This window comes from Carlito syrichta, unplaced genomic scaffold (assembly GCF_000164805.1).
Source record: "Carlito syrichta isolate Samal-C Ts95f unplaced genomic scaffold, Tarsius_syrichta-2.0.1 Scaffold302449, whole genome shotgun sequence".
In the NCBI taxonomy this organism is placed as follows: domain Eukaryota; kingdom Metazoa; phylum Chordata; class Mammalia; order Primates; family Tarsiidae; genus Carlito; species Carlito syrichta.
In genome coordinates, this window is record NW_007246545.1 from 458,250 (window position 1) to 473,079 (window position 14,830).

At 36.7% G+C, this 14,830-nt stretch overlaps 1 protein-coding gene across 1 annotated transcript in view; it reads left to right on the forward strand.

Moving 5' to 3' along the window:
• KIAA0586 (KIAA0586 ortholog) overlaps window positions 1–14,830 on the forward strand; it is a 110,441-nt gene that overhangs the window by 92,656 nt on the left and 2,955 nt on the right. Inside the window, exon 31 of the mRNA XM_008056687.2 lies at window positions 7,581–7,646. Within this exon, the coding sequence (XP_008054878.1) occupies window positions 7,581–7,646 (66 nt within the window). The remainder of the gene's footprint in view (window positions 1–7,580; window positions 7,647–14,830) is intronic.

The window sequence follows — 14,830 nt, forward strand, 5'->3', positions numbered from 1 at the left end:
GGAAGGCTGAGGCAGAAGGATCGCCGGAGCCCAGCAGGTCGAGGCTGTGGTGGCCAGGAGTGGCCACTGCACTCCAGTCTGGGCGACAGAGTAAGACTTGTCAACTCAAAATATATATATATATTATCAGTATGCCTAATAATAGACATGAAAACAACTTCATTTTTTCATGAATTAATTCAGGGTCTAAGAAATACACTAATTAATAAATCCAAAACAAACTATCTTTGTTAGTTATTTTGTAAGAGAGTTTATTTTGTGTGTTGAGGAAAACTTTTTTTGACAAATGTTTAATAAAATTGATTTGTTGATGAGTGATGCATTTATTCTTAATTCTTCTTATATAAGACTTAAATAAATAACATGTTTTCTTAGTTTGCCCTTTTCTACTTTTTACAAGGCTATCCAGTTTACAATTACACAAGTAGAAACCACTTTCTTAGATTGATGATTAAGTTTAGTCAAAAGTCAGTTATTCAACACTGATGTACAAACTAATTTTGACTTTTATAAAAAGGGTGTGCATGCATGTGCTGCAGAGTCTGGGGGAAATACTGTTTCCTATGACTGGAAATACTTAAGACAGCATCAACCTACATACCAAATTGTTACTCCACGTCTGTTTCTCTGGTTTTCAGAATTACCTTGCGTGAAATAAAAGCTCTGCAGGAACAGGAAAGGTGTCTTTCAGCTTTCAGATGGGAAGATTCTGTGGGAATCACCTGGTCATTACAGCAGATTGCAAATTGGGAAACCTGAGTTGTCTCGTGTATCACAGTAATTTTCACCATTCTACAGATAGATGTCTTTTCTTTTAAGAAGCTTAATTCGTATTTTTTATTATTATAAAAGCAAAATAAAACAGGGTCAGCTCATTATTAAATATTTTTTGATACGTACATAACAAATACTGTGTAAATACATCTCATTATTTTCAGAGTTTCCTTGATGGGCTTCTTATCCATGACCTAAAAATGATGTTCATGAATTTAAGGCATTCTTGAGTGTATTTTTAAATTGATAATAAGTACAGAAGCTGGCATCACACTAGGGTTCTAGTAGAAGAAATACTACTACTTGTTAATTGTTTTAAGCTAGAATATCTGTTAAAATAGTAAAAGAAGTTACTTGGCTGTGGAATGCTTAACTACAAAAGTCATGAAATGAACTTCAGGATGCTAGAAGATATCTTGAAACCTAATTTTTAGTCTGTTTTACTTGTCGTCTCAGTGGACAGCCACCTTTTTGTGTGATGAGTCACACGCAGGTTATACAAAATGTAGGCACTTTTTTTCTTGTGAGTATGATTGCAGGTATACTGTACCGCCTAATGAAGTCAGAAAAAATAATTTGGGTGGAAATGTAGTTCTACTGAGAGTCTTGTAGTTATTGCCTTTTGTGTTATTCTGCCTATATTACACAAATCAGGACTAAGCAAGTCCTGAAAGTAATATGTTGGATATTTTCTAATTACTGTGTCAGCATGATCAATCATTTTCTAAATTTGCCGGTTTCCTGAAATAGTTTAGCCTATGTTCATAGCACTTTACAGGAAGCAGCACAAAATTAGTTTCTGTGTCCTCATATATTTCTGCTGGTGTCACAAAATTATATATTGTATAAATGAAATCCTTGTCTTTGGCAAAAAGGCCAATACACCAAATTACAGTTAATGAATACAAGAATTAGAAATCAAAACTTTGTTTAGTCTAAGGAAAAACAGTTCTTTAAACTGTAACCACATGGCTGTTTCTTGTTTGCATCAACTCTGGGTGACTGTTATTGTCTTCTGTGAATTCTCTGGGGCAGGGGCCTGACTTTGTTGAATGAGCCAATTGTTTTCCTTTGTGTTGCCCATCTAGTAAGTTCCCATCTGGTTTGTATCAGACTGTTTTCACAGCCAACAACTGCTGCCTTCTCTATATCCTGACACTTCAGGGCCCCATGCTATCAAAGCACTGCTGCGATGGCCTTTCTGGCAGGGCCTATACAGCTGTGCCTCACAGCTTGGAACTATTACCCAGAGTAATGGTAACGTAGAACTTGGACTGGCCCTTATTCCCATTGGTGTCGTGTGTACAGTGAACAGAAATCTGCCCTCTCCCTCCTTTCCCTTGTTCTGAAACTTACTATTCAACAGAAAATCTTTAAAGCTCTTATTTTAGGATATGGAATGGTGTTGTTCTTATTTTCTAGTGGCTTCCTGTGTTTGAAAGCTCATTTTTCATTCTTTTACCCTTTCAAAAGTTAACAGGTCTGGCCTTGGGGAAGTGAACTAGTCACTGTGTCATATTTAATTTTTATTTCCAAATTTAGTTAGAAATGGCTAGATATGTCAAAACCCACTGTAAAGGCTACACAGATAATACAGTGTATTTTTAGTGATAATCACAAGCCATAGTTTTAGAGAAGTCTTCATATTTAAGGAGGATGTCCGTCTCAGAAAATAGATTTTTTTTGTATGTAGATTATAGAAGCACTTAGCTTCAAACTGCTTAGTAAATATTAGCGACTTACTTTGCCTTCAGCTTTGGTAGTTATCAAATGTCATTTATAAGAATGTTATAATAGTGATCTTCTCTGACAGTCTGCAGCCTAGTGTAATACAGTTGTGTTAAAATTATAGGAATTATTGTTAAGTAAGAGTTACAGTTGAGTTTAAGTGTAGTTATGTTATTATTGCTTTATAGACATAAACTGAAACAGAACTTTTTTGTACTAAAGAATGGAATTAGATGTGCTTTTACAAATGTATTAAGATTTTAGAAATGCTGTCAAGATTAGTTAAAATTGAATTAGAATTTTTGCTTTTAGTTGAATCAGGTGACTAATTGTCATAGAACATCAGGTAACCTATGTAGTAAGCCATGTGAGAGTTAAACTACATCAACAACAAAACACCTTTTGGCTTTTAAATAATTTCAGCTCACTGTTATTTCAAGGTTTTAAGGAAAAATAAAAAGGAATTCATCTTTGTAGTGAGCAGTATGGTCTGTGACTTAGCAGTAACTATTCACTTGATGTTAGAGGCTACCAGTAAGTTGGCTATTTTATCTTTGGGAAAAAAGTTTAAAACTACAAAGTTATCATCTTTTAATTGCTGAAACTAACCTGTTTTTTCAACTTTATTTATGGAAGAATGATATACAAACATAAAAGTACACGTATAATAAAGCTCAAATAATTTTCACAAATGTAGTACACTTGTGCAGCTGGCACCCAGCTCAAGAAACAGAACACTGCCAGCACCCCCAAAGGTCCTCATGTTCCCTTTCAGCCACAGGCTCCATCCAATCAAGGATAAAACCACTATTGTAACAACCTAGAATAGCTTCCTCGATTTGTATTCCACATAAACGAAATCATACAACATGTATGGCTTCTTTCATAAGGCAAACCTATTGTAATGTTTCTTTTAGTTTTTAAAATATTATGGCATGCTTTTATAAAGAATTATCTGAGAGGAATTTGTTTTAGTAGCTGTTTCACAGGCTTTTCAACCAACAGGAAGTGCGTTGTAGATAAAGTTGTCTATTAAAACATAGACCCTCTCAGTTCTCAACCAGATTTTAATGCTGGAATGTCCCTCCAGACATTTTTGCCCCTAAAAGGCAGACACCCTCTCTGTCATAACATCACACAGCAGTACATTCAAGTATTTAAATGCTTTTAAATAATCAAATGTATATTATTCAAATTAATCGTGCTCTACTTTCAGGATAGGTGGGTCATCTATTTTCTGAATTAACTGTCAGCTTCTTGGCTGCTGAATATATACATTTATGCTGCCAAGATCCTATTTCTGAAAATGCTATTATTTGAGAGAGTTGGTATATTTACTAGATATGCAACCAGTGAGTAACTTAATTGGAAGAGCTGGCAGATTATTTGTTTAACACATACTAACTTCCTTTTATATATTTTTAAGTACCCTAATAATTTCCTGGGTTTTTTTTTTGGCGAACTCAAATTAGTATAAAAATGCAGCTGTCCTGTATGTTAGTGATTGTAGATATCTCATTAGATTTTGTTTAAAATTCAGTACATCAATTAAAAAATTTAATGTTTTATGTTGTGGGTTAAATGTGTCATGTTGGGGGCCTTCATCTTTATGTCCTTGTTTTGCAGTTAACAGTCCTGTAGTACTATACTGTTTTCTTAGATAATCCAAACAAAATCCAAGGAATTAGTTTAAAACAATATAAAAATTTACAGATGTAAGTATTGCTTGATCAGTGATACTTACTAAAGATAGTGTTAAAGAGCCAGAAATTTAAAATTTTTAAATATTTGAAAAATATGAAACCATTATAGCAAGTAATGAGGATAGTACCTCTGAACTGGGTTGAGAAAGGATCTTAGCAGAGTATGTCACATATAGGAAACATACATAATTGGTAAGTATTACATATTGTTGATGCTATTATAAACATAAGCCAAGCCGGGCTCGGTGACTCAGCCTGTAAACTCGCGCCTTTGGGAGGCTGAGGTGAGTGGATTGCTTGAGCCCGCGGGTTCGAGACCTGCCTGAGCAACTTGGCGAGACCTCATCTCTACAATAAATCAAAAAATTAGCTGGGCATGGTAGCACCCGCCTGTAGTTCCAGCTACTTGGAAGGCTGAGGCGGAAGGATCGCCGGAGCCCAGCAGGTCGAGGCTGCAGTGGCCGGGACGGCCACTGCACTCCAGTCTGGGCGACAGAGTGAGACTCCAATTCAAAAACAACAACAACAAAAAAAAAACATAAGCCAAACTCAGCCAAAAACTGAGGAGAATCTTGACTTCTGCGATGGTATGTCCTAATAGTAGAGGTTATACAACCATTATAAAATCCAGATTTCAGTCCTTGTAAATGCCAGTTTTTGAACAGCTTGTATGCTATAACATGGCTTGCTTTCGGTTGGTGCTATATATAGCTACAAGATTTTAGTGTGTATTTGAAATTAAAGGCTAAAATATTGAAATAAGGTGAGTTTGGAAGACATACAGTATGTACAAGTAGTACAGTCCTAGTACTCCCCATGTCCCTTCATTGAAAGCTTTTCAGCAGTATCCCTGCCTTCCCAGCCTTGGATTCTATTGGCAAATCTAAGATCACTTATCTTTTATTTTGTGTTATCTTTAAACATTTAAATAAAAGTTAACAAGTCTACTTTATGTGATAAAGTTAAAAAGATAAATTATAATCATAGGCTATTTATTCTAGTCAGTATTGCCCACTCAAAATTTCCATAGAAATGTTAATGGAAGTTTGTAGCTCAGATAGTTAGAAATTTTTTCTTCTCATCCTTTGACTTAAATTCTAGTAAGTATTATGTTTCTTCAACTTTGAGCAGCAAGATGAGGAATTGTAAGAATCTACAAACTTGGTAAACTTTGTGGATTTCAGACTGTGTTGAGCTATTTGTAGGTTATGTTTGCTACTTTAATCCTCAGCTACAGACCACAATACCAATAATCACCCTTCAATAAACCCCATTAATCTTCAATTGAGAATTATGAAGCTACTACTTGTTACAAAAATAAGTTCTAAAAACAGTCAGCCCTGATATTGAGATAGCTTTTTTTGTCCTTTTTTACTATGAGGAGATATTGCAGAAGTCAAGATTTGCCTCCAGTTTTTGTTGGGAGTGTTTTATGTTTACGGTAACAGCAATAATATGTAGTAGTTACCATGTAGGTACAGTTCCTGTGTGTAACATACTCTGCTAAGATCCTTAATCAACCCAATTTGGTAGGAAATATTCTTATTAATTGCTGTAAACAGGTGGTTGTTCAATGGAAGGGACCTCTGAAGTGGTACTGATGACTTTGTTTTCATGTTTGTACTATATGTGCTGTTTAGAATCTAAAAGACAGCTCTAGTAAGCTAGAGGGATCAGGCAGTAATGATTTATTTCCCTCTCTAACTCTTTAAAACTTAGAGACATGGTGGGAAGTGTACATAGGTGGCATTTAATAGTCAACATCATAGTAAGTACTTTTAATGTATTTAAATATTTTTAAAAACTATATCACAGTTGAGCCGAGCAGAGTGACATGTACCTATAGTCATAGCTACTTGGGAGGCTGAGGTAGAAGGATTGCTTGAACCCAAGAGTTCGAGGCTGCAGTGAGCTGTTATTATCTCACTGCACTCCAACCTGGGTGACAGAACAAGAACCTATTTCTTTAAAAAAATTTTTTTAAACCTATATCACTGTTGGGTATTTAATTTTGAGCTATTTGTGGATATTGACTGTACAGGGAACTTGTTTATGTCCACACTCTTGTCATTATAAACTACATTTCCTTCTAAAACAAATCTTTTAAAGTTTTAATTTTTATTCATTGATTTGTATTGTATTTCATTAATCTCTATCATATTTCTTTAATTTTTGTTTTCTACAATTATATATAACTGTAATAGTTTAACATGAATGTTTGTCTCCAGTGATCATATGTATATTGCTCAGTGTATGAAATATGCAGTGATTGTAATCTTGTTCACTCAAATATCTTATCTTCTTGTAAAATGCACCTGAAATTTTTATGAAATAAAAGAAGCTTGAGAGATAACTGATTTTTATCTTAGAGAAAATTAGAAAAGAAATACTAATTATACCATATTATACATTTTTTCATATCACCCTGCCCCAAGAATCTGTTTGAACCAAAAGCTGTTGATTGTTATTGATCAACTGTGTTTCAGAGCACAGATTAACAGCATCAGCATGACCGTGCCCTTGGTACCCAGGGTGTTTTGTTGGCCTGAGACCTATAAGTGCTACAGATTTCTTTCTTCTGTTATTTAACTTTTCTCTGTTTCTCAATTCTCTAGCCATAAAAAGAATTTTTCTCTCAGCCTGTTTTATTATTTATTTATTTATTTTTGTAGAGGCAGCCTCTAGAGTAGCTGAGGACTCAGACAAGTGCCACCATGCCCAGCTAACTTTTCTCTTTTTTTTTTTTTAAAGTATAGATGAGATCTCACTATGTTGCCCAGTCTGGTCAGACTGGTCTCGAACTCCTAGCCTCAGGCTCCCACAGTGTTGGGATTACAGGCGTTAGCCACTGTACCCAGCCTTGTTTTATTTCAATATTAAAATTTTGCTTTGGTTTAGTAGTATACTAAGCTGTGCTTTCTGTGACTGCTTTATTGGTTGTTTTATATAGATTGTGCTGAGCCGTATGCTCTAGGCTGACCTAGAGAGATTCTCAGCTTCTTTTTGTAATGATTAATTTCTTTAAGGAAGAGAATCTGAAAATTTTTAACCTCAGAAGAAATGGCCCATGAGTTTCTTTTATTTAATACAAATCGCAAATTCTCTCCTGATCCTTTGCTTCCTTCTTTCCCTCATCTTTGATGCATAAAGATAATAATCTGTTAGGTCAAGTATTTTTTTTCTATTGATGGTCATTAAAATTCAGCTGTTTAACTTCCTTCTTTACATTAAGGCCACTAGATCAGGCTTCTGTTTACCTGGGTTTATGAGAGTAACGGTGGGAGTACTTGGTTTGTTCTTTTTAGTAAATAGAATGAATCATGAGTATTTCTATACTTAACTGATTTTCTTCTGAAACAAATTTTTTTAATATAGCTTTGCCGGATGATACAGATCGGACACACATTGAGCCCAATGGGTACCTCACATCTGTATTTACAGGTAAGATTGTTACTTTGAAAGTTTTTGAATGTGGTGCTGTTCAGGTTGTTTTATTTCTTTATGATTTCTTTCTTTCATAATCATCAGCACAGTATAAATACTAATGCTAATTTTAATTCTTTTGAATTATCTAAACATTCACCCTAGGTATAGAGCTTCCCTTCATGCACTAAACTCACATCTCCAAATGGGATAAGTTAGGGGACAGAAAAAAAAGTCTATGGTTTTCCTTTGGGAAGTTTATAAAATGTTGAATTAAAAGGCTGCAGGTGTGGTATTCAGAGCACTGAGGATAGTATTCGAGATAATTCCATCTGGGGGAGGTTATTTGTTGGGACAGGACAGTGTTTAAACTTTGAAGTTAGTTTTAAACAAAGTGAAGCAGCTGGAACCTGGCATAAGAAGAAACAAAGCTTTCACATTAACTGTTGCTTTTTAGAGGAGAAAGAATTAGAGTTGTTTTTACAGGTGTTGGTACATTTATTCTCCCTATAGGAACTGCTGTATTTTTACCTTAAATTATCAATTTTAAAATAAGCATTTGTCAACTCATTTGAAAAACAAAAAGTAATAGCACTTTTGTGTCTAAAACATATTTTGGGATAAGACTATTGTAACATTTTAAATCACCCCTTTTAAAACATGAAGGAAAGAAATGTTTAATAGTGACTAATTCTGGAAAACAGAGGCAAATAAAATATTGTGTACTGTGCTTAACATCAAATGACCAGACACATCCTTCATCAAGACTTGTAGTATTTGTTCTCAAACACCGCAGCAATGATGTTGCAAAATCTGCAGGACTGGGTTAAGTATGTGAGGAGAATGGAATACAGCATGATAGTTTAGCAGCTGCTTACACAAGGATGTGAAACGAGAGTGGATGAACCTAGGGTGGACAGGAAAATGCCTCCAGAACTCAATAAAATCCAGCTGAAATACTGAAGCATTTTCACAGACAGCTGGGAAGTAACTGTACTGCCGGAAGTCAGGACTGACTTTAAATATAAAATGTGGTCAGCATGAATCTAAGCAAGCTGTTAGCCAAGAGGAACCACAGACTCTCTAGGCAGAAACAAATCAATTTGGTTCAGCAGTCATTTCCAGGTCCATAATGTGCCCAGCATCATGCTGAGGCTTTGTAAAATGCAGAGGTCGCTGTCTTAGTGGAGCACATCTTTAGCAGGAAACAGCAGACTCACAAGCTAGTAACTATCATGCAAGAGGATAAGGTCACAGATACTTACTGTATATCTACTGTGCTAGTGACTCCAGACACAAAGACTGTCCATGCTCTTAAGAAATACATTGTGCAGTGGAAGTGACAGACACATATTTGGTAAGTGCCGCAATTAACCTGCCTTCAGAGAATAAGGCATCCATGGTTAAGTGGAGAGGAACTCCTAATATTTCATCGCTTCTGGAAAAACAACTCAGAGAATGTGATTCACGCTTACACTTGGGGCAGGAGTAACCTCTAAGTTAAATGATTCTTAAATATTTGGAGTCACAGACCCCTTTTAGAAACTAATAGCTGTGACTACCGATCTCCTGCTCAAATTCTGTTTATGTAAAAATGATTTGCATAAAGTTTTAGAATTTCACAGATCCCCTGTCCACCTGTCCTGGGTAAAGATCCTCCAGGTGCTTGGATTAAAGATTATTACATCTGTTTTAAATTTATTTTTAAGTGCACAGTTTATAAGAACCAGTCTTGACTGGGCACAGTGACTCGTGTCTGTAATCCTAGCACTTTGGGAGGCTGAGGTGATAGGATTGCCTGATCCTAGGAGTTTGAGACCAGTCTAGGCGACATAGTGAGACCTCGTCCATTCAAAAAATCAAAAAAGTAGCTAGGTATGGTGGCATGTGCCTGTTGTCTCAGCTACTTGGCAGGCTGAGGTAGAAAAATCTCCTGAGCCCGGGAGTCGAGGCTACAGTGAGACATGATCCATGCCATTGCACTCCCGCCTGGATGGTGAGACTCCAACCCAGAACAACAACAACAAAATCTTTATCTGCTTATAGAAAAATCCAAATCCAGGCAATTAAAAGTCCATTGTCTAGTCATCTTATAGAACACCCTAAATTCATCCATCTGGCTTGTGCCACATGTAGTTATTTATGTGAGGAGGCTGGAGCTGCCAAGCAAACTTTTCCTTCTTTTCTCATGTTTTTTCATGAGATGGTGCTTTATTTGCATTCTTCTCAGTTTGCAAATAACAGATATAATACTGGGCTTCTGAGTGTTTGAGGATTAGAGTCAGAATCTAAAACCTGTTGATGAGTTGGATTATCTAAACCTGAAAAGCTTTTAGAAAGCTATGTTATATATATATTTAAAAATACATATGTGATATATAAGCAATATCTTAAATAGACATTAAAAATTTTATATCATCATATGTATTACTTAGTATAAGTTACAGTTTTTCTTTTACTTAGTTTTATAAATTCAACATAAAAAACATAAAATTTCTTCATGAATTTTAAATATTTTTAAAGCAAAAAATTGGAATTTCAAACGTTTAAAAAATTTATTAGATTATGTCTTGGGGCCGGACACAGTGGCTCAAACCTGTAATCCCAGCACTTTGGGGGCCAAGATGAGAGGATTGCCTGAGACTACGGGCTTGAGAGCAGCCTGGGCAACTTGACGAGACCTCATCTCTACAATAAATCAAAAAATTAACCAGGCATGGTAGCATGTGCCTGTAGTTCCAGCTACTTGGAAGGCTGAGGCAAAGGATCACCTGAGCCCAGCAGGTTGACGCTGGGGTGGCAGTGAGTGTGCCACTGCACTCTAACCTGGGCAATGGAGTGAGACTCCAACTAAAAAAAAAAAAAATTATGTCTTGGAAACCATATGCATGGTGTAGCTCTATGGTATCCCCCTCTTACACACACACCAGTTAAATGACATGTGTAAACCCATAAAATCAAGAATAGTCTTTTTTTTTTCAGACCTGAAAACAGCTGTTGAAACAATTGCATCATAGAGTAATGACTCGACTAGGGAAATTTTAAAAGTCAAACTTTAAAAGCATCTAACTATATTTAATATAGGTAGAAGATTTATGTTTGCTTTCATGGTGATTTATTAAGATATTATATCTTTTCTTTAAAAAATGTAAAGCTTTGTCAGGACCATAACTGGATATGAATTTACCCTTTTCGTCTGTTCACAGTAATCTAAGTGATGCTTTCTTTTTTAAGTTCCCAGTCTCAAGCGTTCTCTTACAAAGTTCTAAAACTGTGATTTAACTTGTATAAGTGAAAACTTTAAAGAATTTTCCCAGCCGGGCTTGGTGGCTCAGCCTGTAATCCCGTGCCTTTGGGAGGCTGAGGTGAGTGGACTGAACCTGCGGGTTCGAGACCTGCCTGGGCAACTTGGCAAGACCTCATCTTTACAATAAATAAAAAATTAGACGGGCGTGGTAGCGTGCGCCTATAGTTCCAGCAACTTGGAAGGCTGAGGCAGAAGGATCACCGGAGCCCAGTGGGTCGAGGCTGCGGTGGCCGGAAGCGGCCACTGCACTCCAGTCTGGGTGACAGAATGAGACTCCAACTCAAAAAAAAAAAAAAAAAAGAATTTTCCCAAAATGTCCATTAATAAACACCTTTTGATAAGGTGGTACATTGTATTGATATAATTTGTTGATTAAAACATAGTTAACTAGAGTTTAAAATAGCATAACTGTTTGGAGGCCATGCAGAGCTTGTGTGTACTCTCTTACTCTTCTTACTGCATTTCAGTGAAATATTTTTATCCCTGCCTCTAAAACCAAGTACCTTTTGCAGCCCATCCTGAGGGTCATTGCCTCTTGGTATAGTTGGTTCCCATTTACACAAAGGTGAGGGCTGATTTATTTGAGTGTTTTCTGTGTGCCAGCACTAAACAATGCTTTATATGCATTATCTTGTCTATTGCTCATGAGACCTTCTGAAGTATGTATTCTTATGTGTATTTCTTAGGTAAGAAAACTGGTACTTAGAGAAGTCTCTTAACTTGCCCAGCACCTCTTATTATCCTCTGTCCCTCTTATCCTTACCTATTTTTCTTTATAAAACTTATTTTCTGACATATTATGTGTTTATTTCCTACTTGTTTGTCACTCAATTCCTATACCCAACTAGAACGTGAGGTTAGTGAGATTGGAGCCATTGTTTTCTTCACTGCTGTCTACTCCAGAGTCCAGAACAGTGTGTGGCACATGGCAGATGCTCAGTTGGTATTTGTGGAATGGACGATGAACCCATCTCTGCCCTATTCCGAAATCCATGCTCTTACCTCCCTGCCATCCTCCTTCCCATACAAGCCTCACCCCAGCAGTCTGGGTTGGACAGTCCTAAGTGACCTCATTTGGACCCTAATCTTGACCTAAAGGGACCCTTGTCATAAAGGGACTTGTGCTTGGAACTTCATCACTGCTCCTCTCCATAGCTGCTCCTTCTCTGCAGTTCCTAAAGGGAATTTCCCCACCCCTTCGAAAGTAATAATTTTTTATTGTGGATAATTAAAGTATTTGGTTAAAAGATCAGTGAGTTGTAGTCTCACCTCTACCAATTATGAATTAATTAGACAAATTACACTAGTCTTTCTTCTTTGAAAGCTCTCTCTTATTTTGTATGATCCTTTGCTCTCCTGAGTTACTTCCTCCTCATCTGTCTGACATTTGCCTTTTGTTCTCCTTTATTTTTTTTTATTCACCTTTCTTTACCCTTTCCCACATTTTTGTCATCATTTCTGTTCTCAGTCTCTTCTCTGCCTAGGTGACTGTGATTCTCATTCCTCTCAGTATTAGGTTTGTGAGATGACTGTTAATTCTTTTTTTTTTAAATAATCAATATTTTTTATTATGATATTGTGGGGTACAGTTAAGGGTGAGGTATACAAATATGCTTCGTTCAGGCACCCTTGTTGATAAGAGGTGTCTCCCTATCCCCAGACAGATATTTACTACTGTTAATCCCCTCTCCCTTCCCCCCCCCATAGTTTCCCACCACTCAGTCATTTTCTTATGGTAATATGTTGGATTATCAAGGTCCACTATACGAATGAGAACATGTGATACTCAGATCTTTGTTTCTGTGAGAAGTCACTCAGTATTATAGACTCTAGTTCCATCCAGGTTGCTGCGAAATTCATGATTTTGTTCTTTTTTATGGCTGCATAGTATTCCATCGTGTATATGTACCACATTTTTTCAGTCCAGTCCTCTTTTGATGGACAGCATGAAGGCCAGATCACCTACCATGGAAGACCAATTAGAATAGCAGCAGATTTATCTACAGAAACCCTGCAGGCTAGGAGAGCTTGGAGCTATCTTCAAAGTCCTAAAAGATAAACAATTTCAACCAAGAATAACCTACCCAGCCAAGTTAAGCTTCATCAGTGAGGGAGAATTAAATGGATTGTTAATTCTATAAGTCTAAAACTGCCCTACGATCTTTGAAATCTTTGACTCCAGCTGCCTCCATGTGGAGAATGGAGAAGTCCATTCACATGCCTTGCAGGCATTCATATTCTTCAGGGGTATAACAGGACCCAGTATCTTCCCAGCTCTCCGAACCTCCATAGCCCCCAAGTTTGTGTTCTTATTACTCAGTCAACCAGAGCTGTCATTTGAGAGTCAAACTCGATTCTTTATAAGCACTGAGTCTCCCTCCAAAATATCATGATTCTATTTCCTCTGCCAAGGATCATCATCAGTTCATGGACTGTTTCCATGGGTCCCTCTCCTCTCTCCATATTTTCCACACAGCTGCTAGTATGAGTTTTTCTAGAATGCATTTGCTCTTGTTACTCCTCTGTCTAAAATCTTTTGTGGCTCCTTGTCACTTTTATAGGACTTGGCAGCCTTTCTTTACAGCCTCATCTCTCACCCTTCCTCCTGCCCAATCAATATGTGTCATCTGATATCAGGATACTCAGAGATCCCTTAACACACAGACTATCATAACTGTACTTTGCTGTCTCTTTTCCTTCATTGCCTTCCCACCATCTTTTCAGTCACAGCGCAACTGCTGCTTCCACATAATTTAAAGTGAGCATTCCTGTTCACGTTTCTCTCCTCTACTAGCTTAGGAGTTTCTTGAGGATGGGGACTCTGTCTTTTTCATCCTGGTATCTTCTCAGTGCACCCTCTTAGCCCCATTCACACAGAGGGTTCATGTAGATGCTTAGCCCACATGCACATGCTTTTGGGAAAAGCCTGCTTTAACATCCCTGGGCCTCAGTTACCTTGTCTGTCTCCCAGAATCATGTTAAGTTTTAAATTGATGTAAAACTTAGTGCCTTCTTTTAAATGCTATGGTATTATAGTTTATGTTGTTGCTATAATGAAGCCAAATCTCATCTCCCTTTTCCGTTTTTATAAGAAAACAAAATTGATACAAGTAGCAAAAAGAGGTGGAAGAATATTTAAAATAGTCTGTTAAGATCAGATAACATTATGAGGAAAAGGTATATAAAAATGTTTGAGTTGCCATATAAATAAATATAAGTCAGTAACTGCAAGAAGTAACTTTTTAATGGCTGAATTTAATATGTTCTTTGAGACTTGAAAACCTCTCTTGGATATTAAAAAAAAAATTACCACATTGAGCAACTTCATCAGTGGTTGTATACACAGAGTAGAAAATGAAGGTGCAAATAAAGCAGTTTTGTGAAATTAGATACAGAACAGTATTTGGTATCAGTGTAGTGTTTGGCAGGTATGTAAGTCAAGGAATGAACTTTTTCTTAAAAATTAGGGGAAGGTAACAGTAAATTGATCATGTGGGTAGAAAATTAATTTTTTTCTGGGCCTTAGTTATATCCAGTGTTAGTTTTTTACTTTATTGACAAGGTAAGCTCTGATATTGGATGTTTCCTTTGGTTATTTTGTGTGCCCTGCATCATGGCTTTAAAAATATAAGAATGTTTAAATAATGTTTATGTTCTTTAAAGTTTTTAAAAGTGGCCTAGTGTGGTGGCTTATGCCTGTAATCCCCCAGCACTTTGGGAGGCTGAGGCGGGAGGATTGCTTGAGCCCAGGATTTTGAGATCAACCTGGGCAACATAGCAGGAGCCCATCTCTACCAGTAAATTGATAAAAATTTTAAAAATATTTTAAAAAGCCGGGCTCGGTGGCTCAGCCTGTAATCCCACGCCTTTGGGAGGCTGAGGTGAGTGGATTGCC